The sequence below is a fragment of the Salvia hispanica genome, chromosome 5 (assembly GCF_023119035.1).
Source record: "Salvia hispanica cultivar TCC Black 2014 chromosome 5, UniMelb_Shisp_WGS_1.0, whole genome shotgun sequence".
NCBI classification, from domain to species: Eukaryota; Viridiplantae; Streptophyta; class Magnoliopsida; order Lamiales; family Lamiaceae; genus Salvia; species Salvia hispanica.
Window position 1 is genome coordinate 5,573,603 of NC_062969.1, and position 21,834 is coordinate 5,595,436.

Genomic DNA, 21,834 nt, shown 5'->3' on the forward strand with positions numbered 1-21,834 from the left:
CATTACATAATTCATCGCTTTGATTAACAGTTCAGCCTTGTTGCTGCACTTAATTAAACCTACAATGATATATGGAGTCATTTCTATTGAATGCCAGTTTACATCCGCATTTGACAACAAAAGACGTAGAAAATTGCAAAATTGGAATGGCCTAGGATTCAGATGTGATTACTACATTAAATATTGATTGCAATCTATATAATTAACTATCCATTTACGAATAAAGTTAGATCTGTTAGTAATGATGGGTATTGAAGATAAAAAAAAGTTCACTAAACCCAAAATCAAAATTTAGCAGCATGATAAAAGCAGGCAAACGTATGACAGCAAATTCATGAATTAACCAAACTCGTCATTAACGTTAGTTAGCACTATACGAAATGGCAGAAAATAAGAACTGAGTAAGTATCATCAGCATCGCTGTCAATTGGAAAGCAAAAATGATGAAAGAAAACAGAGATAATCCATAATTTTCAAACTTGTTATCTTAATAAAAAAAACACTTCTGTCTCGGGAGATAGGTTTCAGTCTCTACAAATGAAGCAAAAAAACTAAAACCCATTAACACTAAGCATCCAAAAAAAATTCCCAACCAGCATCTCAAAACCCTAGCTTGGTACGGCGCCAATGCCTGCGCTTGGCGTTGTACCTACAAATAACAACAACACTCTGCTGAATTTCCCCCAAAAATAATTATATTTCAAAGTAACTGAAAACTAGCAAAAGCAAAATACCTGATGGTGTTGTCCGTGCGCATACGGATCCAGTAAGGAATTGGCCTATTTTGCCTCTGCTTCTTCGCCAGCTTCTTCTTAATCATGAACGTCTTGTGCGACGGCTGTTCACAATTTCGTTCCGTTATTTACACATGATGGAAAAAAGATGAACAAAATATGGCAGAAAACAACCACAAAAAATTACAAACACACAGAAATCATGGACGAGAAACAGACAGGGATTACCATTTTCGTGAGCCGTGGATGTAAAAAACCCTAGAGAGAAATGAGGAATTTTGTTTAAATATTGAAGTTGTGGGCTATTTAATTATAGCCCATTTAAGTAAGAAATGAGGAATTTTGTTTAGATATTGTAGTTGTGGGCTATTGAGTTGAGGAACTGTGGGCTTTTCTTTTCTCTGAGGCCCATTTAACTTTTAACAGAGCTTGTGTAGTTGAATTCCACTCTCCTTTCTTCAGCTTTGCTCCGCACGCGTGTTCCACTCTTTCCCGCCATTTCTTTCCCGCCAAAAAATACCCATCTTCCCACCCTCAAACCCTCGCCTTCTGCTCACAACCGCGCATTCTCCCCTTTTTCAAGAGAGAGAAAGTGAAAGTGAGAGCAGGAGAGAGATGTCTGGCTGGGACGAGGGTGGAGTATACTACAGCGATCAAGCGCAATTCCCCCATGGCGGCGGCGACCAGGCGGACACCGCCAACCGCCATCAAGCGCTCCAGAAATTCAAGGAATTCATAAGAAATTTCCAGCACAAGAGCCAGCCCAACGTCTTCCCTTACAGAGAGGCCCTCTTGTCCAACCCCAACTTCCTGCTTGTCGATCTCGCCGACCTCATCTCCTACGATCCCGACCAAATCCTTCCCCAATTGCTTCGACACAATCCCGCCGACTATCTCCCGCTGGTTCGTCCTCTTCATCTGGATTCTGAAATCCCTCTTAATTTCAACTAATGCACATATGAATAGCATAAGGCAGTATTTCAAGGATACGTTTATGCATACAAGGCATTTCCCATTTTAATCTGCTTAAGTGACACTGAGTTTCAGTATGTCTCACTTAAGCATCCATAACAATTTGCAACAATCAAAGAGATATGTGAAACTTTGATTCCTCTTATTGCATGATAGCATCAACTTTGAAATTTGGACAGTGCATCTGCATATATACTTTAGATATGTGGGCTGACTTATTCAACTCTCTATTGCTATTTCGAAAACAAACCAGTTTGAAAATGCAGCAGCAGAGGTTCTGGCAGGTCTCAGAGCTAGGGTTCAAGGAGATACTGGAGAAATGGAGGAGCCGGTGCCAGGGGAAGTTCAAGTGCTCTTGAAGTCAGAACAGGATCCTGTATCAATGCGATCGTTGGGGGTTAGTTAATCACCTCGCGCCACCTTTTATGTGTCATGTTGCATTCACATTCATGCTACTTTGTTTAGAGTGCGTATTTGTACTGATTTCTTTTATCCTGCCAAAAATGTGTGCAGGCACAGTATATTTCAAAACTAGTAAAGATCTCTGGGATTGTTATAGCTGCCTCAAGGACTAAGGCAAAAGCTACATATGTGACACTGTTATGTAAGAATTGCAAGAATGTGAAGCTTGTTCCATGTCGTCCAGGGCTTGGTGGAGCAATTGTCCCGCGTTCTTGTGATCATGCCCCTCAGGTATTTCTCAAACACTTTCTGGGTTTTAGTCTTCGGGTTAGTAACATCGTAATTGCATTCTAATGTCTTTATACTTTTTTCAGCCTGGAGAAGAGCCATGCCCGATTGATCCTTGGCTCGTGGTTCCTGATAAAAGCAAGTATGTAGATCAACAGACGCTAAAGTTGCAGGAGAATCCTGAGGTGAATAATTACTTCAGGGACTAATAAGATTATTCCAAAAGATTTATTCTTGCGTAACTCACGTCTTCTACTCTTGAAATTTAAGGATGTCCCCACTGGAGAGTTACCAAGGAACATGCTTCTGTCTGTAGATCGCCATCTTGTGCAAACAATTGTTCCTGGAACAAGATTAACAATCATGGGGATATACAGTGTCTTTCAAGCTGCCAACTCATCAGCTTCGTAAGAATTCACTAATATGATTTGAGAATTTAAGTAATCTGGTCGATTGTTAATCAATGTATTTTGAATTGTTTGAGCAGTCATAAAGGAGCAGTAGCAGTCAGGCAGCCCTATATTCGTGTTGTTGGATTAGAGGAAACTTCTGAGGCTAATTCTCGAGGGCCTACCAACTTCACCAGAGATGAGGTGATTGCCCGGGGTTTTCATGGCTCTATAAAATACTAAATCTCAACCTTGAATGTAAACTTGTTTCAACATTGACAATGGTATGGTGTCATGCTAACTCTTTCTACCTATCTCAGATTGAAGAATTCAAAAAATTTGCATCAGAAACTAATGCATATGAAGAAATATGCTCCAAGATTGCCCCGTCAATATTTGGCCATGCAGACGTGAAAAAGGCAGTTGCCTGCCTTTTGTTTGGAGGTTCAAGAAAGGTATATTAGCTTGTTTTATTATTAGTTTTAATTTATTTGTTTAATTATTAAACTCTACCTTTGAAAATGCAGACTTTGCCTGATGGTGTAAGATTAAGAGGTGATATCAATGTGCTGCTCTTAGGAGATCCGTCCACAGCCAAGTCCCAGGTTGGTCTCGATTCCTTATATGAGAAATGTACTATGTTACAATTGCATGTTGTGCTTGATCATTAACCCTGTGCAAACTTACCTTTTTCTGATTTGAATAATGTTGAGATCTAAAAGATAAAAAAAGGTATCTCATTGCTTCAAATAAGGCAGTATAAAATGTTTCTGAGTTTTGTCCTACCCCATTGTAGTTTCTCAAGTTTGTTGAGAAGACTGCTCCAATAGCTGTTTATACTTCTGGAAAAGGCTCATCTGCTGCTGGTCTGACTGCTTCTGTAATTCGAGATAATAGCACAGTAAGTTTTGAGCTCCTAATCTTTATGCAAGGCATAGATGTATTTCCTCTATACAGCTTTTTTTATAAAAAATTATCATGCAATTTAAAGCATTTTGTCATGGTTCTGTCTCTTTAATACAGAGGGAGTTTTATCTTGAAGGAGGTGCCATGGTCCTAGCAGATGGAGGAGTTGTTTGCATAGATGAATTTGATAAAATGAGATCAGAAGACAGGTGATTGCGCTGTGATTTGGTTGACCTTAGAATCAGATACTTGTTCTGTGATTCCACTTGCCAGTTGAGAGCTCAAACTATTGATATCTGTTTAGGGTTGCTATTCATGAAGCTATGGAACAGCAAACTATATCCATTGCTAAAGCAGGAATAACAACAGTTCTCAACTCAAGGACCTCTGTGCTTGCAGCGGCCAATCCTCCGTCTGGGCGTTACGATGACCTTAAAGTTAGTTTGTGTGGATTGTTCGTTTATTCTTTCATCATTTTTATGTTAGTGCTTGTGATGTACTAATTGGTTAAACTAACATATCTCCTTATTTTTCAGACTGCTCAAGACAACATTGATTTACAGACAACAATTCTATCAAGATTTGATTTAATTTTTATCGTAAAAGATATCAGAATGTATGCACAGGACAAGGTACAAATTTACTGATTGACTTAGTCAGCATATTCTCAAATCCTGTTCAACTTGAAAAAATTTATCATGCATAAATATATATGCTCATACATGTGATTTCTGAAATATATAAAGTTAAAATGCATGGAACTTTAAAATATATTTGCTGAATATCAAGGTGGATTGTTACTAAGAATGTTAAACCAGAGGTCAGCCTGAGAAAGGCAAATTAAATAATGCTATGCTTTAACAGATGTTAAACCTTTGCAGAATATTGCCAGCCACATCATCAAAATTCATGCATCAGCTGATGGAACCACTAGCGACACAAGGACTACCAAAGAAGACAACTGGCTGAAAAGGTTTTAACCAAGATCCTTTATATCTAGCTTAACGATTTCTTTTGGGATATTCATCGTCTGAAGTTTCTAAATTTCTTATGCAGGTATATAAACTATTGTCGGACTGAATGCCGTCCTCGTCTTTCAGAGTCTGCAGCATCCAGATTGCAGGAGAGCTACGTAAAAATCAGACAGGTAGGTGACATACTGGTCTTAAATCTTAATGATGCAAACATGAATATTATTAGCCATAGTAATAATATTATTTTAGGAAATAGGAAGAGTACGAAAACTATGTACTTTAATAGGTACTCAACATTGAAAATGATGTATTCCGGATATTAAGTTTTGATACCATGCTGATCCCAACCTACTCATACAAGTTTGGGATGTGGCCTTAGTTGAATTAAGTCTGATGGTGGAAAACCATTAACTTCTTGGTGTTTGTTGCAAAACCATAAACATGTCTAGGGCTAATTCTGTTTCTTATTAAATCACTGATAAATCTTGTCAAGTGTGTTCATTGGTTTTTCCTAAATAGCTTTTTTGGTCTGACAATCAGCTTATGTATTCCTTTTAAATTTGATGATATTTAACTGCTATTAAAAAATTTCTAACTCGAGCTTGTTCTCCCTTCTTTGTTCCTTTGTCCTATAGTGCAGCTGTTCCATTAGGTTTCACTGTTTCTGCAAATCTATTAATGACTCATGATTGGTTTTCGTCCTGTTTTATGTACTTTGATGGCTGTGCAAAATTGCAAATAGTTGAAACAATGTTATAAATTTCTCTTGCTGTATGTTTTTGTTGCAGGATATGAGAAAGCAAGCAAATGAAACTGGTGAGGCTACTGTTATACCAATTACAGTAAGGCAGTTGGAGGCTATAGTGAGGTTAAGTGAAGCACTTGCAAAAATGACTCTGTAAGTTGACGCTCTACTCCATGCTTCACGTTGGTCTGCGTAATCATAATCCATAGTTGCAATTGGTAATTAATGGATTATATTGCTACAACATTCAGCATATACCAAGTATACAAAGATGATAAATCAATGTTTGCTATAGATGTATTTGGTGTTATTGCAACTGTAACAGAGTATTATATGCATGTATAATTAAAACAGCTGTTGCTGAATCTTCTCTGTGATGCTAGGTCTCACGTGGCGAATGATAACCACGTCCTAGAAGCCATCAGGCTATTCAACAACTCTACAATGGATGCTGCACGTTCTGGATTAAATCAACATATAAACCTTACTCCTGAGATGGCAAATGAGATAAAGGTCAGATACAATTTGCCTTGCCCTAATATAAATCCATCTTCAACTACACCTTGCTAACTCTTTTGAAATGACAGCAAGCGGAAACACAGATCAAGAGACGGATGGGGATTGGAAGCCATATTTCAGAGAGGCGGCTCATCGATGAGCTTTCTAGAATGGGATTGAATGAATCCATTGTAGGGTCAAAAGCCATTATACTACTTACAATAAGTTTAGTAAATGGCATATCATATATCTGACATCTTCTTGTACGTGGTGTGAGCTTGTTACAGGTTAGAAGAGCGTTACTGATTATGCATCAAAGAGAAGAAGTGGAATACAAGCGAGAAAGACGAGTGATAGTCCGTAAAGCTTGAAGTCATAGCAAGGTAGAACTGAACTCATGCAGCTCAATCTTCCATTGTAGAAGAATGTTTGTTGAAAGATGCAGAGATGAGATTTATCTTCTCAATTTATTATTTGTGCTCTGTATCTCTTCAACGAAGGATATAAATCGATATGGTTTACTACTTTCGCAAGGACATAGTGAAACTTAGCGAGTTCAATATCTAAATGTTATGAATATATCAGACTCTATTGATGATACAATATCATGTGCATTTTCCAATATTTAAAAAATGAACTAATTCGTTTGAATTGAAATTGTTTTGTACTACATAGCTAAGGGTAATTAACGAAAGCATGTTTAATTCATAATCTACCCTTCGGATTCGAACTAAGAAAAACTAACTAATTCCATTAGCTATGGAATAGAATCCACGGTGAGTGCAAATTAATGTATACCATTTATATCACCTACATTACTAAAAATTGATATATTTTGTCATGTTACCGTATATAATTATTAAGTGGACCAGTAAACGCATTCGAGAACTCAAAACCATCAATTTTCAATTAAATTCACGTCGATCGACAAACAATGGTCCATTTTATTGTGGCACAAATGAGCATTGTGAATGTGACAATACCACATTTAAAATCAGTGAATAATAATTACCATAAATGTTAATATTACGGTACCTTGATTAAATAGAATACTACCTATAATAATCTTTAAAAACAATTTTATTCAAGAAAAAACATACGAGTAGTTGTGGCCCGACCCATAAGGAAGGACGGATCCGGATCCGGATCACCTTCGTTTTATTATACTCGTAGTCAGTATGAGTCTTGATAGCCTAAGAATCGATGATGGGAGCGATATTGGCGCAAAACCAAGGAATTTTGTCCTTCAATTGGAGAAGAACAGTAATTTCAACACCCATCACTTCATTGTATGTGCGTTGCTCTTCAACTGTATCCCCACGACCCCTCAGGTGCACCCCTCCCCCCACTTTCTCTCTGTATATTAGTAGTAAAAAATAGGTCCTTTGTTTTGACTTTGAGTGAGATCTCTTTTCCTGTTCTGGTTAATCTGCAGATACGCAGTTCTTGGCGCGGGCTTTGCTGGCTTATCCGTGGCTTGGAATTTGCTTCGAGTAATTTTTGCATACTTTATCTGGTGGTGTTGCTTCCTCTTCTGACGTAGTATTTGTCATTCAAATGAAATCTTTTTCTCAAAGTTCAAATTTTGGATTTGTATTGGAACTTGGAAGTCTTCGAGACTAAGTGCTAGAAGAGAAGGAGTGATCTTGGAAGAGTAAATTAAAGAGAATAAACAATGGAATATTAACCTCATGATTTCAACAACCCTTTTTTTCCTATGAAAAGCTATATGGGGCAAATTTAGCTTGAGGTATCACTAGGACTAGGATTATAGGAGATAAAATGAAGCACTAGAATTAGAACTAGAATAAAAGAGAACCATTTCCTTTGTGTTATCTTAGATTTCAAATGCTTGTTATTTGCTGCAATGCTTTGCATGTGTTATTCAAGATTTTAAAATTCTTTGTTAATTAATGCATTAATTTCTGGAAGTGTGTATTTGCAGCATGGCTCCAAGGACTCCCATCTTTCTGTTGATATTTATGATGAAGCTGGCGTTGGCGGAGGTGCATCTGGAATTGCTGGTGGGCTTTTGCATCCATACTCGCCTAAAGGTCCATATTTTCTTTGAGTCAGTCTTCGGTTCTTTACTGTTTTGGCACCTAAATGGTTAAATGCTTTGAATGTTATTTTGCTGAGTAGTTCACTATTTTGCAGTCAAGCTTCTTTGGCAAGGTGCAGAGTGCTGGGAAGAAAGTTTGAGTCTCTTAAATATTGCTGAACAAGCACTTCTTAATGTAGTAAATCAGGGAAAAGGTGAAATTGTGGAAGATGGCGAATCTATTATAGTTAGGAGAAGGTTTGTTCCTTGTCATGTGTTTGCTTTCATGTTTAAATATGTAATTTGGAGCATGTTGGTGATCTTTTGTGTTAGATACCATTCATTGTTTATAACTATTACAGTGCGTACCTAAGTTGGAAGGTATGGTTGCTAGTTTATATTCCTACATGTTAACCATTTTCAGCAATCCTCTCGTAGGTCAGGTTTTTGGTGTTTAATCATGGATCTCTTCTTCTGGAAATTTTGTTTTGTAAATTTTTGTTCTTTCTTTTCATTATTTCTTCTTCCTCTTCTTATACCTTGTAGTTGCATGTCCTAGATCTATTGTGGTGCATGTGGTTGTTCTACTTTAAGACTTTTCACTACATCGTACGCTATTCCCATTTAGTTCACATTAAGAATTACTTTGCTCTCGAACTGACACTCACTTGTATGGTGTAGGGGGATCTTGAGGCCAGCTGTCAATATAAAGAGCATGAATATAATGTCAGAGGTAAGAGTTTTGCCAAATCGAATGGGTGTCTGGCTAAGCTTATTTAAAACTACTATCTTGTAAACTCCTATATTGTTGAAGATGCTAATGTAGTTCATAGTATGATGTTTGAACCTATCATAGCCTTTACATAAATTAGAGTACTGAGATTAGTACATCAGTAAAGATAATTTTGGAATATTATACTCCTTCACCTTTAACGTGTTTTCATCCTTTTAAGCTCAGCTAAACACCTTCTAACCGTGATACGTTTAGTTTGATTTCTCTCTGATGCATACTTATTTTGTTTTCATGAATAGAATGCTCAGAACTATCTTGCCAATTGCAGACTAGAACTCATCCATGAGGATGCTGCTCAAAAGCTTGTCCCAAATTTATCGCTACCATTGGACGTGGCGTTTTACATGCCTGAAGCTCTGAATGTTGATGCTCAACGTTACCTCAAGGTTAGAAAAAAAGAGCAAAAGTGAAGTGTTTGGATTCTGTTCAACATGGTTTTTGAGACTATCGTATCTTTTCATCTCTAGGGTCTTTACCTAGCATGTGAAAATCTAGCTAATGGCGTGTTAACCTTGGGCCATACGAACAAAGAATTAAATTTTTACCAGAAATCCATCCCATCTCTGCTAGAACTTTCTGGTAAATATTTCTATAATTTCTCACATAACTTCATGAATTATTATCTGACAACTTTGCATACATTATTTTCTTGCTAATGAATGTAAGGAATAATCTAATAATTACATACACTAAGATTATAAGCTTTTGAGTGACTGAGTTAATGGTGTTTCTTGAAGTCTTTTTTAATTGTATTCATCCGGTTGACCCTCAATAGTAATAAGATCTGATTGTATATTATTCAGGGGAGTACGATGCAGTGATTATCTGCTTTGGAGCCCAGGCAGCATTTCTTCCGGAGCTTTCTGGAAAACTGCCTCTGAGAGTCTGTAGAGGCATCATTGCTAAGCTGCAACTTCCTGATGATGTTAGGTACGTTTAATGCTACCCATTCATAGGCTTATTTCAAGAATAATATTGGATGAAAGGTTCGGGCGTTAATAGCTTTCTAAACTTCATAAGTTCGTATTAAAATTCATTGCCTGTTTATTGCAGGGAAGAGTATCCACAACACAGTCCCTCCATTCTGTCAGATGCCTGGCTTGCTGTCCATGGTGCTCGACACATGGATTTGGGATCGACATGGGACTGGGAATCAAGGAATTACTCGAGGGGCGTCACAGCTGATGAAGCTTCCAAGGCAGTTAAAGTGCTTCTCCCAAAAGCATGTTCCGTATATCCACCCATAGAAAAGTGGGACGTAACTGGAACTGTTGGAGGGCTGAGGGGGATGCCGCCTGTCACTTCGAACGGATCACTTCCTCTCCTGGGTTGCATAGATAAGTACATTGATGGTAGACATTCATGCAAATACTGGTTGTTTACTGGCCTCGGAGCGAGGGGTCTGCTCTACCATGCTTGGCTTGGAAAACTGTTGGTTCGAGCCGTGCTTTCCTGCAACGAGGATTTGCTTCCGTTGGAGCTAACCTCATGGAAGCATAAAATGCACTAATAACAATGTATGAAGAAGGATCGATGAAAATACTGAGAGGTGTTCCCAACAAATCAAGAACCGGACCAAGTAGACTAGCCAGTGTTATGGAGATGTCTCTCGATTAACTTGTAGTATTATTTTTTGTTCATTCCATTGTTTATTTCTTCTTGTAATAATATATTTTGAGTTATAATAGTAATTCATTTGATTTCATATACTCTTCCGGTGTCGTTTAGAGATGTTTATGAAGATGTTTTTCCAGTAGGGTTTGCAGAAGATTGAATTAATTTGTTGTAACAATCTATTCTTAGTATTTAGGATCGTGACAAAAACTTGTCTCAAAGCTCGTAGACAAACAAACATGTGAAAGATGAGAAAACTTATATACAGATAGATTAAATGTTCATAAACTGAATTTATATCTACTCTTTGAGAATCACATTTTCCTTCTAAACTACAACCATCGATTGACATTACATCATCCAAAACTTATTGAAAAAATATGGTTTTCTTACCAGTGCCCAGTAGTACGTGCTTTGAACATCCAACTGGACAGCCCATTCCATCGCATCATCGCCAACTTTTTTGTTCAAATTTACGTTTCATCTCCCAATACATTGGTTGCTTCTCTCTCTTGGACCAAATTTTAGTGTTGCTGGAATTTTGCACATTGGCCACTGTCCAAACCATGAAACTGCAACACCAACTTTAATAGTATAAGAAATTTAAGCTTGAGTAGACAAGATGTTTTATGTTTAGGACAGATATGATACCTTGCGATTGTGTGCCATTTTATGTTTGCAGTATCATCAGAAGTCGGAAGCCGAGAGGCGGTCGGTAAGGGAGCTTCTCGCTTTCTTTTCGGCATCGCCATTGTTGTTCTTGGTTGTATACATTAAGAGAGTTCAGGTAGAGTCAGTTCAAGGTAAATTAAATTTAACTTGTTTGGTTTGGTTTGATACCTTGTGATCGAATAGAGAGCGAATGATGAATTTGAGTATGTCAAGAGGGAAATAGGTGACGATGCTGTACACCCAAATGGCTCCGCCCCATCCCCATCCGATCCCTTTCATCCTTGCAAACTCCCAATTCGCATATACCGCTACCAATGTAGCCAACTGATCACAATCATATATTTAATTTAATCTCAAAATCAATCACATTAATCCACAAACCATTTTGTGAGTGCTCACCAGTTGAGCCATGACGAACGCAGTCATGAGCAAGACCCCTGGTCGTTCCACAAATGACCAGCTTCGCGATCTAGTCACGAAGATGAGAGCCTGACTTACAATGCTCACTTGCAAGTAGAGCGCCGCCGTCAGCTCATCCGTCGTCCCTCTGATCGACCTAACACCGAAAATATCCTACAAAACATTTAGACCATCAATAATTGTTTCTGGTTGCACATTGGAGAACGAGGGAAGTTGGAAGCAATAATATATAAGTGTTGTCCAATCCTAATTAGTTTGAGGCATTTCCAAAAGCAAATCTGTGTAGACTTGGACAATATCAAACAAATGTGCAGTCGATGATCCTATCACGTACTGAGAAGAAGTTAGTGTGAGCTGCAAGGTAGAAGAAGAGGACGGACATGGCAGCCATATACGTCCCAAGGACTACACCCGTCGCGAAGATCTCATTCAGCTTCCACGAGTCCGGCACGGGCGAAGGCTTCACTCTGTCTTTGGAGATGGTCATGATGGTGCCGTCGTTTAAGAGGGCGATGATGAGGACCATGAACGGGGAGAAGTCGAATTTCCAGATGAGAGCGATGAGCATGAACCCAACGACGATGCGGATTGTGATCGACACCGCGTAAATGGTGTAGTTTTTCATCCTCTGGAAAATAGCGCGGCTTGTCAGCACGGCGCTCACGATCACGCTCAGCCCCGGCTCCGTCAGCACGATGTCGGACGCGCCCCGGGCAGCGTCCGTCGCGTCCGCTACGGCGATGCCTATATCCGCCTTCTTCAGCGCCGGCGCGTCGTTCACGCCGTCTCCAGTCATGCCGCAGATGTGGTTTCTCTCTTGCAGCCTCTTCACGATCTCGTACTTGTGCTCTACATATACAAATATGGATTTTAATATTTTAAAAGATGGTTTTAATTGATGAATTGAATTACCAGGAAAGACTCCGGCAAAACCGTCTGCTTTTTCAATGAGCTCATCAACGGACATTGAGGAGGCGTCTTGGCTTTGACCAAGTAGGGAAGAAGAAGGATACATGTTGGTGCCCATCCCAAGGCGACGGCCCGTCTCCTTGCCGATGGCTAGCTGATCGCCGGTTATCATCTTCACACTGACGCCAAGTTGAATAGCTCTTTTGATCGTCTCTGCGCTGTCGTGCCTCGGAGGGTCGAACAACGGTAGCAACCCTACAAACTCCCAAGCTCCGCCTTTGCCCTCTTTCGTCTTCTCCGGCACACTCTGAACATCACTCAGTTTATTACATATGATGTGATGCAAACCACGGAAAATAATTAAAATTGCAAGCAATAGTAGTATAAGGCCTGTTGGAAGATGTCATACTAATATGAGTTCGGATATGCATCGATGAACCCTCACAACATATACCCGTATCAATATTTTCTAGCTATCAATGACTCACCTGCCGTGCAACACCAAGAGACCGAAGACCGCGATTCGCAAAATCTTCGATGATCGTTTGAGCCTTTTTCAACACTTCTCCTTCAAGTTCACATAGTTCGATAATCTAATCAAAACATGCAATTTCTCCTTACAAAAACTGAGTTAGGAATATAAATATATATGTGATGAAGTTGAGGATTAGCTGGTGTTTACTTGCTCAGGAGCACCTTTACTTGAGCGTTGCCAGTTCCCATCGGAATCATAATAGGTGATGGCTGTCCGTTTCTCCACGGGGTTAAAGGGCAAGAAATGCACCTCCGTGATCCCCGCCCTCGCCTCTTTGGGATCTTTGAGCATGTTAACAATGGAGGCATCAATGGCGCCCTGATTCTCAACCCTAGAAGCTCGAGCAGCGAGCAAGAGGAGGCCATCGGCGTCCAAGTCGCCTGGAAAGACCTCGATCATTTTTTTATCGACGGTGAGCTTGTTGAGAGTGAGAGTTCCGGTTTTGTCGCTGCAGAGCACATCCATTCCAGCCATCTCCTCGATCGCGGTCATCCTTTTTGTGATGGCCCCCTGCTCGGACAGCCGGTGGGACCCGATTGCCATAGTCACGGATAATACGGTTGGCATGGCGATCGGAATCCCACCAATCAAGAGCACCAACAAATTGTCGATTCCTTGCCTGTACCCTCTCTTTTGAATAGGGTACATCACTATGACCTCGATCAGCATTCCCACAGCAATCGAGCAAATGCAGAAGTTTCCAATCGAAGTCAACACCTAATTAACAAAAAAACAACAACTCAAAATATTGTTGAGCTATATATGTACATCAATTATCATCAGGAGAAAATGCATATACCTGTTGAAAATGTCCCACATTGTTGGTGTTATCAACGAGATGTGCCGCCTTTCCGAAGAAGGAGTTGATGCCGGTGGCGATAACAACGGCCTCGATTTCGCCTTGCTTGCAGGTGGAGCCGGAGTAGACCTGATCCCCAGGGTTTTTGGTGACGGGCAAGGATTCACCGGTGAGAGCTGCTTGATCAATCTTGAGAGGGTCACCATCCAAGAGACGGGCGTCAGCCGGGATGATATCTCCGAGCTTGACACTGATCAAGTCTCCCGGAACTAGAATGGATGCCTCCTCCTCACTCCATTTTCCATCTCTTAAAACCTTTTTAATCACCAATGCATATTGTTATCGAATAGACCAAAACACACACTTTATCAGTACTATTTTCATTTTACTTCGTGGATCATTAGAATTACGCTTTTTCTGTTTTAGGAAACTTTTTTTCTCTCTAATGAGATGAGACTCATTTTCCTTCACTTTTTGATTCCATCTCTTGTATTTTTTACCAGTTATGCATTAAAATCCGTGTCGTTTCAAATGTTTAGCTATGCAACAAAAAAACATGTACCTTGGTTTTGGGAGCAAGGCCAGCCATGAGGGCGGCTGCAGCGTTTCCAGCGTTATTTTCTTCGACGAAACTAATGGTGGAATTGATAATTAGCAGCACCGTGATGCCGACAAAATCTTGCCAGTCCGGAGGCTTGCCCTAGATGGATTATTCATCCAGTTTCAAATAAATTATAGGGCAATATTGTAGAATAAGATGGAGTAACTTGTTTGGATTAATTACCCCTCCATGTGCCAATATAATGGCCATAATAGCAGCACACTCCATAACCCATGAAAGAGGATTCCACATAAATCCCAAAAACTTGAGAAGTTTGCTTTCATTCTTCTCCTCAAGTTTATTGGCGCCAAAAGCTTCAAGCCTCTTTGCAGCTTCTGCCGACGTTAAACCCTCCCTCGAACATTTTAAATGCGCGAAAACTTCTTCAATGGGGATTTTCTCCTGTTTTCGATGTCACGGGTTGGAATCTTATTTGAAATTATATAATTATAGATATGGAGATGACTTACAAGGTCCACATCTTTAATATTAATGGCGTCCATGGATATTAATTCCAAATATTAATTTGTAGATTATTCTTGAAGGAAACAAGGAGACGTGGGTTGGGGAAGAAAGATCAAGAGCATTCAAACTCTTCTCTCTTGTCCTCCCAGCAATGGTAAAGGTTGTGATCACACGAAGGGATTAATGATGTATGTCCCTGCCCCCCATGCAAAATATAACCTCAAGAGAGAGGAACAAATTATAGATGAGAGGGAGACTCTAGCGCTACTTCCCTCTCTTTGCTTCTCACATCTTCTCTTTATATATGCCTTCTTTCAATTATTGGTTTATCTCTCTACGATGCCGCTCCTTCCAATCTTTCTCATATTTTTTTTTGGTAAAACTTGTGTCAACGCACCAAGCAAAGAGATCCACCATTTTTATCTCTAATTTTAATACACAACTTTTGGTATTTACTAAAGTGCCCTTTTTTCAATTGTTAATATATAAATAAATAGCTTTAAATAATAGTATTGTGTTATTCGTGAGAGTCAGAGACAGTATTAGAGCATCCACATTCGTGCTTTTAAATAAGAGCATGGAGGTGAGTCCGGACCCACTTTTACTTCTTGTCCTTAGCTAAGAGCACAACACCCACATCCGTGCTCTTCCATAAGGACAAGCTCAAGTGTCCCACCATTCTATTATTCAATTTAATTACTTCAATTACTAAAAACATTTCTACAATATATATAAAAATACATTAAAATATAAAAATTACATAATTAAAAGCCTAAAAATTAAAAATTCCATTATTAAAATCCTAAAAAATAAAAATTGCATAATTAAAATCCTAAAAAATAAAAATGCATAATTAAAATCCTTGGAAATAAAAAAAATACATAGTTAAATTCATAAAATTAAAAAGACCCACTACTCGTTACCGAATTTCGCCCAAATGTGTTTGATTAGGTCTTTTTGTAGCTCAACGTGGGTTCTTGTATCGCGCATTGTGTGTTTTGTTTCGATCCTCTCGTTCACCGACGTATGCACACCTCGTCGTGGGGGAGACCTCGCGGTTGAGCTTCCAGCTTCATCATCGTAAAAGTTAGCCGCCATCGGTCCTTCGTCAGCTATAATCATGCTGTGGAAGATAATACACGTGTACATGATGTCGGCTATATTCCTAACATACCACAGCCGAGACGGGGCCTTCACAATGTTGAATCGGCCTTGAAGGACCCCAAAAGCTCTTTCGACATCTTTCCGAGCAGACTCTTGACGTTGCGCAAAAAGAATCAGTCTCGGGTCATGCGCATTGTTGAATGACTTCACGAAAGTTGACCACCTTGGGTAGATACCATCAGCGAGATAGTAACCCATGTGGTATGCAATTCCGTTGACGGTGAAGTCGATCGCCGGTGCTACACCATAGTAACCCATGATTTGTCTATCCTACCCGAAGGTTGTACTGCAATTGGGAGTAAGTGGATATACAAACGTAAACGTGGACCCGATGGACGAGTTAAAGTCTTTAAGGCAAGACTAGTGGCTAAGGGGTATACCCAAAGGGAAGGCATCGACTACGATGAGACCTTCTCCCCAGTGGTCATGCTCAAATCGATTTGTATTCTTTTGTCTATAGCAGCTTACATGGATTGGGAAGTATGGCGGATGGACGTTAAGACTGCGTTTTTAAACGGCGGTCTTGAGGAGACCATCTACATGGAACAACCCGAAGGCTATGTAGTAAAGGGCAAGGAACACATGGTTTGGAAGCTTAAGAAAACCATTTATGGCCTTAAGCAAGCATCTAGATCATGGAACTAGTGTTTTGGTCAAACTGTTCAAAAGTTTGGATTCGAAAAATGCCCCAATGAAAGTTACGTGTATAAGAAGGTTGAAAAGGGAAATGTTGTGTTCTTAGTTTTGTATGTAGATGACATTCTTCTAAATGGAAAAAATAAAAAGATGTTGTCATCAGTATGAACATGGTTGTCCAGCCAGTTCGAGATGAAAGATATGGGTGATGCGGGACACATTCTCGGTATCAAGGTTCTTCGGAACCGTGCAAAGAGAACGTTGTGCTTATCCCAAGAATCTTACATCGATACGGTACTTAGACGCTTTAGCATGCAAGATGCCAAGAAAGGTTTCTTACCTTTTGGACATGACATCCATTTATCTCAAGAGATGTGTCCAAAGACAACATCTGAGATAGCAGAGATGAGAAGGATACCATATGCCTCGGCTGTTGGTAGTCTCATGTATGCTATGCTTTGTACTAGACCCGATATTTGCTTTGTTGTTGGCATGGTAGCAAGATATCAATCAAATCCCGGCCAAGGACATTGGACTGCCGTAAAGAACATACTCAAGTACCTTAATCGGACTAAGGACTATATTCTAGTTTACAATACAGCCGAGCTCTGTCCTTTAGGATATACAGATTCGACTTTCAAGCTGACGTAGATTCGAGAAAATCAACTTCCGGATATGTGTTTACCTTAGGAGGTGGAGCTGTAATTTGGAAGAGTGTAAAGCAGAAATGCATTGCAAACTCTACCATGGAAGCCGAATATGTGGCCGCTTCGGAGGCTGCAAAAGAGGCTGTATGGCTTAAGAACTTCCTTCTGGACTTAAGTGTGGTTACGAATATGCCCAAGAGCATCACCATTTATTGTGACAATTCTGGTGCTGTGGCAAATTCGAGGGAACCACATGCTCATAAAGCGAGCAAGCACATAGAGAGGAAGTATCATATCATTCGAGATATAGTGCAGAGAGGAGACATACAAGTGGTCAAGATTGAGTCAGAAAACAACCTGGCAGATCCTTTCACGAAGACATTAGCGGTCAAGCCATTTGAGAGTCATGTTGAAGGAATGAGAGTTCGACTAATACAAGACCTCAATTCGCTTTCAGTGTAAGTGGGAGAATTAGACATTAGCACATTTTTTGTATACTCGAAAGTGTTTTGAGTATAAGTGGGAGATTGTTAGAGTTTATATACTAGAAATCACGTTTCGAGTGATTGAATACTGTAAAACTCTTATTTTATTTTCCAATGAATAAAACAGATTATTTTTGTCATAATGTTGTTATGTTTTACATTTAATGGATGTTAATTGCATGTTTAAATGTATAAGTTAACTTAACAAGGTCTAAGTCTTTGTTTTAGTAGACCGGTTGTGGGCGGCGTCCACTTTAAGGTAACACGGTCAGTCCTAAACAAAGAAAAAGAAGAATTTCACAACCTAGATGGAATTAGACTATCCATCGAGAAAGGTTGCAATGTCAGTCCGCATATTTCTAAGCCTTACTGAAATAAGATGACATTGGTGTGGTATAGCACTGAACGGATCTAACAGCAAGACTTGTCCTTAGGCTATCTACTGAAAGGCGAGGTCTTGATAAATATTTGTTTCTTAATCAATGTAGGTTAGCATTGAGCATACGGTATTGATTATGCATTATTTTGACTTATCAAATGGTGCGGGTTTTTCGTAACCCAAGAAACCTGATATATTGGGTAGTGGTGATTAATATCTAGCGGTGCTAGGATTGCTATTATATTGAATCGTGCGCGAGGAGAGTCTCGTTTGATAATGTCCTCAAGAGGAGCGCGAAACAAGGTTTTATTATTCGGAACCTAGCTAGTTGGAGTTTGATTACTCTATGAATAATAAATAAGCGTTTCATGCTAAGTCCACTCTTGAAATTAATAAGAAGTTAATTAATTAAGTCCATAGCAGACATTAATTAATTAATGGAAATTTTTATCTTAAGCGCGGGAAATGAAAGTTAAAACGGAAACCCGGATTACTTATAATTTTGGATTTAGATGGGGAGAGTTCAATATTACTTCTGTAGTGGCTGCTCGTAATATTCCAATTAAGCTTATATTAAATTGTGGGTTCAATTTAATTAGTAAAAAGTAAATTGGATGAGCCCATATCCAAAACCTTCCATAGATCCATGTCTGGGCCCAAAGAGAAACTTAATATAAATAGGGGAATAAAGGAGACAGAATCATCACAATTTTTATTCTTAATATTTTCGAAAATGTCGCCCCCCTCATATTGAGTTGGTCGAATTTCCATCTCCTCTTAGGAGTAGTTTTTCTGTCTCTTTTATTTAAGTCCTAGTATTCTGGTGAGATCAGCTCATCTGATATCGGAGTACAGTTTGGGAACCAAGAGAGAAGATCTGTGGTCTAGTATTCAAAGCGTCACGTGGAGAAGCTGCTAGCTATCTTCAATTTTTTGGAGAATTAATTAGGTATTATTTCTGCTCCGTAGAAAAGCATGTTTTAGGATTCAATATTCTTAAAGCATGATTAATTCAAGTTATGAGCATGATACATGTGAGAATTACGTGAATAGATTTTGTCTAAATAATCTGCTAAATAAATCGGATTATTATGTGATTTATTTGTGCGATTAATAATTGTTAAATTATGTTAATCCGTCGCACCGCTTCCGCTGCCAGTTCCTTCAGTTCGCGCTCCGCTTCCGCAATGAGATTGGTGAAATCCATTTTTGAATGTTTTAGAGAGGGTTTGAGTGAGAGAGGAAGATGGAGATGATTTAGTATGAAAAAGTATGAATGAGAGATAATTTGATGTGAAAAGTGGATGATGAATATGTTTATTTATAGATGATTTTGAGATTAAAAAAAAATCCAAAACGTCCATAATCGGCTCTATTTTTTGGGAATCCAAAAATATATATTTTTAATTTTTGGTATTATTTGAATTATTTCCGAATTTTTTTTTTTGAAAAAAAAAAGAAAAATCAATTTTGCCAACAGCTATGCCGTTGGCGAATTAGAGAGCGCCGTGTGTGCTGCTCAGCGGTACGGACGGACGGCTCGCAGCGGCGGACGGGGATCTCCTTGCCGCTGGCACGGACGGACGGACATGGCGATGGGGATGCTCTTAGTACTCGAATCCATTTGCACATTTATAACTTGGCCAACATATATAGCTCGTGGATATTGTTACTTCGGATTTTTTAGGTGATTAATGATAAAAAAATATTTCAAAAAAATGTGTTCAATTTTAGATGCGATGATCCGATCCAATAGTCACATTTTAATATCCATTTTGTAAAGGCCCATATTTAAGTGGGCCAGAAGTACTCAGCCCATTCCTATAGTGTGTTCACATATTTAGACGAAATCCCTATTTCAAATCTAGGGTTTTATTCCATCTCAACCAGAGGCTTTCGCCCATTGCTGAACATCTTTAGGCGAAAATGGTGACCATTCTCTCTCTCTCGTCCATATGTGTTTCGTATAGAGTAAATAGCTTGTTGATCTATTTTCCATTATTTGTAAATAACGGAACGAAATTGTGAACAGCCGTCGCACAAGACGTTCATGATTAAGAAGAAGCTGGCGAAGAAGCAGAGGCAAAATAGGCCAATTCCTTACTGGATCCGTATGCGCACGGACAACACCATCAGGTATTTTGCTTTTGCTAGTTTTCAGTTACTTTGAAATATAATTATTTTTGGGGGAAATTCAGCAGAGTGTTGTTGTTATTTGTAGGTACAATGCGAAGCGCAGGCATTGGCGCCGTACCAAGCTAGGGTTTTGAGGTGCTGCTTGGGAATTTTTTTGTTACTGCTTTATGCTAATTGGTTTTAGGTTTAAGTCTTCATTTGTAGACTGTAACCTATCTTTTTAGATAATGGTGTTTTTTTATTAAGATAAAGGCTTGAAACTATGGATTATCTCTGTTTCTTTCTCTATTTTGATTTTCCTATTGAGGGTAATGTTTTTGTGGTTTTATGCCATCAATGTTGTGCTTGCAGAAAATGGTGTTATCCTGCGACCTGCATAAAGTACTAATCTAATACACAGATTTTTGACGCTCCATTGAAAAACTAATTAGATAATTTGTTGATTGATATGTTCTTTGTGATTTGCATGTTCATCGTTTTTAACATAGTGCTTTCGTTACTACTATTATTTTGATTGAAAAATTTATGGTAGACCATCACTCATAATGGTCTCATGGTATCGATTATTGACTCGGTTTTTTAGGCTGATTTGCCTCTCCAGGATATGGTACTTGATCTCTACATTTAACATAGAATTGTTTTTTTATATTTAAGGTATTAAAATCCAATTTGTTTCTTTCTCCAAATATATCTACCAAAATGGCAGTCGGCAGTTCCTTCTCTTAGCGAGTGAAAAAGCAAAATGGTAAACCATGGAAGAAAAATTAACTGGAAACGATGCCATGTTTATATCATTCCAATTTTGTGAAATACTATAAAACAATTAATCGATGCAAAACGTCCTTGAATTGTTGTAAAAACACCTTATCAATATTCATCATGATTAGTAATTTTGTCATTTCGTAGTATATAGTAATAGTAGCGATTATTTGCAAAATTATCTAGCAGGCTTCATATGACATTAATTTTGTACTCCTACTATCAAATTGTTTGTACTAGTAATAGACCACATGAACGTGTTACTTGAAATATCTCATTTTCCTTCTATTTGTGTGCCATATGCTCTTTCTTGACTCTACACTCCTACACATGGGATAGAATGTCACTCTCTAATTAATTAACTTACTCCTAAGTAACCATGTCAAAAAGGCATTTAAAATAGAATGAAAGATGTAAAAATATTTTAGGGTTAACAATAGAAAATACTCAGAGATTGCTGGAATTAATTTCAACTCAAAAGATAAGCGTAATATGTTTTAAGTCTCACATATGTTACATATGATAGAATCCTAAATAAAATTTAATTTTAATATATTCCATAATACATAAATTTGGTACAAGACACATTATTTGAATGAGGAATTTCCTAATTAGTCATTAATTGTTGACTAAGTACTATGTTTCCTATTATTAATAAGGAACATTGATATTTATATAATGTCTTGATCAACATTAATTTAGTCAAGAATATATATGGTTATGATTGCCTTTGGTATTAATTATGTTATTTACTACCAAAATCAAATCAAATCAACTTATTTTGATCAATTATTTAATTTAATTTTGGTATTACTTGGCCAAAAAGAAATGTCTTAATTAAATAGTCTCTTTAATGTAAAGAGAACAATAA

General features: G+C 38.4%; 5 protein-coding genes across 7 annotated transcripts; 3 read left to right on the forward strand and 2 right to left on the reverse strand.

Annotated features, from left to right (window-relative positions):
* Positions 1-460: 460 nt before the first annotated feature.
* Positions 461-7,956, reverse strand: LOC125191033 (60S ribosomal protein L39-3). 3 transcript variants are annotated; one of them, XM_048088495.1, is made up of 4 exons: positions 7,953-7,956; positions 1,231-1,235; positions 735-838; positions 461-649 (listed from the first exon to the last, which is right to left on the reverse strand). In XM_048088495.1, the coding sequence occupies exons 2-4, from the start codon at positions 1,231-1,233 to the stop codon at positions 601-603; spliced, it is 156 nt and encodes a 51-aa protein (XP_047944452.1). In that variant the 5' UTR covers positions 1,234-1,235; positions 7,953-7,956; the 3' UTR covers positions 461-600. The 3 variants fall into 3 exon arrangements, with proteins under 3 accessions (XP_047944452.1, XP_047944451.1, XP_047944450.1); XM_048088494.1 differs by lacking the exons at positions 1,231-1,235; positions 7,953-7,956 and adding an exon at positions 963-1,084; XM_048088493.1 differs by lacking the exons at positions 1,231-1,235; positions 7,953-7,956 and adding an exon at positions 930-964.
* LOC125191031 (DNA replication licensing factor MCM5-like) lies at positions 1,280-6,487 on the forward strand. The gene is made up of 18 exons (XM_048088491.1): positions 1,280-1,637; positions 1,960-2,103; positions 2,220-2,399; positions 2,483-2,581; positions 2,667-2,803; positions 2,884-2,989; positions 3,106-3,240; positions 3,313-3,390; positions 3,582-3,686; positions 3,809-3,900; positions 3,996-4,128; positions 4,228-4,323; positions 4,573-4,664; positions 4,748-4,838; positions 5,454-5,563; positions 5,794-5,923; positions 5,998-6,099; positions 6,196-6,487. Exons 1-18 carry the CDS (start codon positions 1,350-1,352, stop codon positions 6,277-6,279), a joined length of 2,202 nt encoding a protein of 733 aa, XP_047944448.1. The 5' UTR covers positions 1,280-1,349; the 3' UTR covers positions 6,280-6,487.
* Positions 7,113-10,447, forward strand: LOC125191032 (putative thiamine biosynthesis oxidoreductase ThiO). The gene is made up of 9 exons (XM_048088492.1): positions 7,113-7,239; positions 7,344-7,401; positions 7,854-7,962; positions 8,066-8,207; positions 8,631-8,682; positions 8,982-9,128; positions 9,210-9,321; positions 9,546-9,672; positions 9,796-10,447. Exons 1-9 carry the CDS (start codon positions 7,115-7,117, stop codon positions 10,250-10,252), a joined length of 1,329 nt encoding a protein of 442 aa, XP_047944449.1. The 5' UTR covers positions 7,113-7,114; the 3' UTR covers positions 10,253-10,447.
* Positions 10,448-10,605: 158 nt separating this feature from the next.
* Positions 10,606-14,804, reverse strand: LOC125190646 (ATPase 8, plasma membrane-type-like). Its single transcript, XM_048087996.1, has 12 exons — positions 14,763-14,804; positions 14,476-14,694; positions 14,254-14,391; positions 13,692-14,006; positions 13,040-13,609; positions 12,846-12,950; positions 12,361-12,664; positions 11,783-12,297; positions 11,428-11,601; positions 11,197-11,352; positions 11,008-11,115; positions 10,606-10,928 (listed from the first exon to the last, which is right to left on the reverse strand). Exons 1-11 carry the CDS (start codon positions 14,793-14,795, stop codon positions 11,044-11,046), a joined length of 2,601 nt encoding a protein of 866 aa, XP_047943953.1. The 5' UTR covers positions 14,796-14,804; the 3' UTR covers positions 10,606-10,928; positions 11,008-11,043.
* A 5,085-nt stretch (positions 14,805-19,889) lies between these two features.
* Positions 19,890-20,474, forward strand: LOC125190476 (60S ribosomal protein L39-3). Its single transcript, XM_048087798.1, has 3 exons — positions 19,890-19,997; positions 20,101-20,204; positions 20,290-20,474. The coding sequence occupies exons 1-3, from the start codon at positions 19,995-19,997 to the stop codon at positions 20,336-20,338; spliced, it is 156 nt and encodes a 51-aa protein (XP_047943755.1). The 5' UTR covers positions 19,890-19,994; the 3' UTR covers positions 20,339-20,474.
* The last annotated feature ends 1,360 nt before the right edge of the window (positions 20,475-21,834 follow it).

What these genes read in the sequence shown, in the direction of transcription:
- LOC125190476 (XM_048087798.1), top strand. An exon ending in CGCACGGACAACACCATCAG is followed by an intron (nt 20,205 to 20,289) that starts GTATTTTGCTTT and finishes TGTTATTTGTAG; the next exon opens with GTACAATGCGAAGCGCAGGC.
- LOC125191031 (XM_048088491.1), top strand. Translation starts at nt 1,350, where the DNA reads ATGTCTGGCTGGGACGAGGGTGGAGTATACTACAGCGATCAAGCGCAA. An exon ending in TGTTTGGAGGTTCAAGAAAG is followed by an intron (nt 3,241 to 3,312) that starts GTATATTAGCTT and finishes TTGAAAATGCAG; the next exon opens with ACTTTGCCTGATGGTGTAAG. An exon ending in AAAATGAGATCAGAAGACAG is followed by an intron (nt 3,901 to 3,995) that starts GTGATTGCGCTG and finishes ATATCTGTTTAG; the next exon opens with GGTTGCTATTCATGAAGCTA.
- LOC125191032 (XM_048088492.1), top strand. Translation starts at nt 7,115, where the DNA reads ATGGGAGCGATATTGGCGCAAAACCAAGGAATTTTGTCCTTCAATTGG. An exon ending in GCATGAATATAATGTCAGAG is followed by an intron (nt 8,683 to 8,981) that starts GTAAGAGTTTTG and finishes TTTCATGAATAG; the next exon opens with AATGCTCAGAACTATCTTGC. An exon ending in ATCTCTGCTAGAACTTTCTG is followed by an intron (nt 9,322 to 9,545) that starts GTAAATATTTCT and finishes TATATTATTCAG; the next exon opens with GGGAGTACGATGCAGTGATT.
- LOC125191033 (XM_048088493.1), bottom strand. An exon ending in CGCACGGACAACACCATCAG is followed by an intron (nt 650 to 734) that starts GTATTTTGCTTT and finishes TGTTATTTGTAG; the next exon opens with GTACAACGCCAAGCGCAGGC.
- LOC125190646 (XM_048087996.1), bottom strand. Translation starts at nt 14,795, where the DNA reads ATGGACGCCATTAATATTAAAGATGTGGACCTT. An exon ending in GCCTTGCTCCCAAAACCAAG is followed by an intron (nt 14,007 to 14,253) that starts GTACATGTTTTT and finishes GTGATTAAAAAG; the next exon opens with GTTTTAAGAGATGGAAAATG. An exon ending in CTCACACTAACTTCTTCTCA is followed by an intron (nt 11,602 to 11,782) that starts GTACGTGATAGG and finishes AATGTTTTGTAG; the next exon opens with GATATTTTCGGTGTTAGGTC.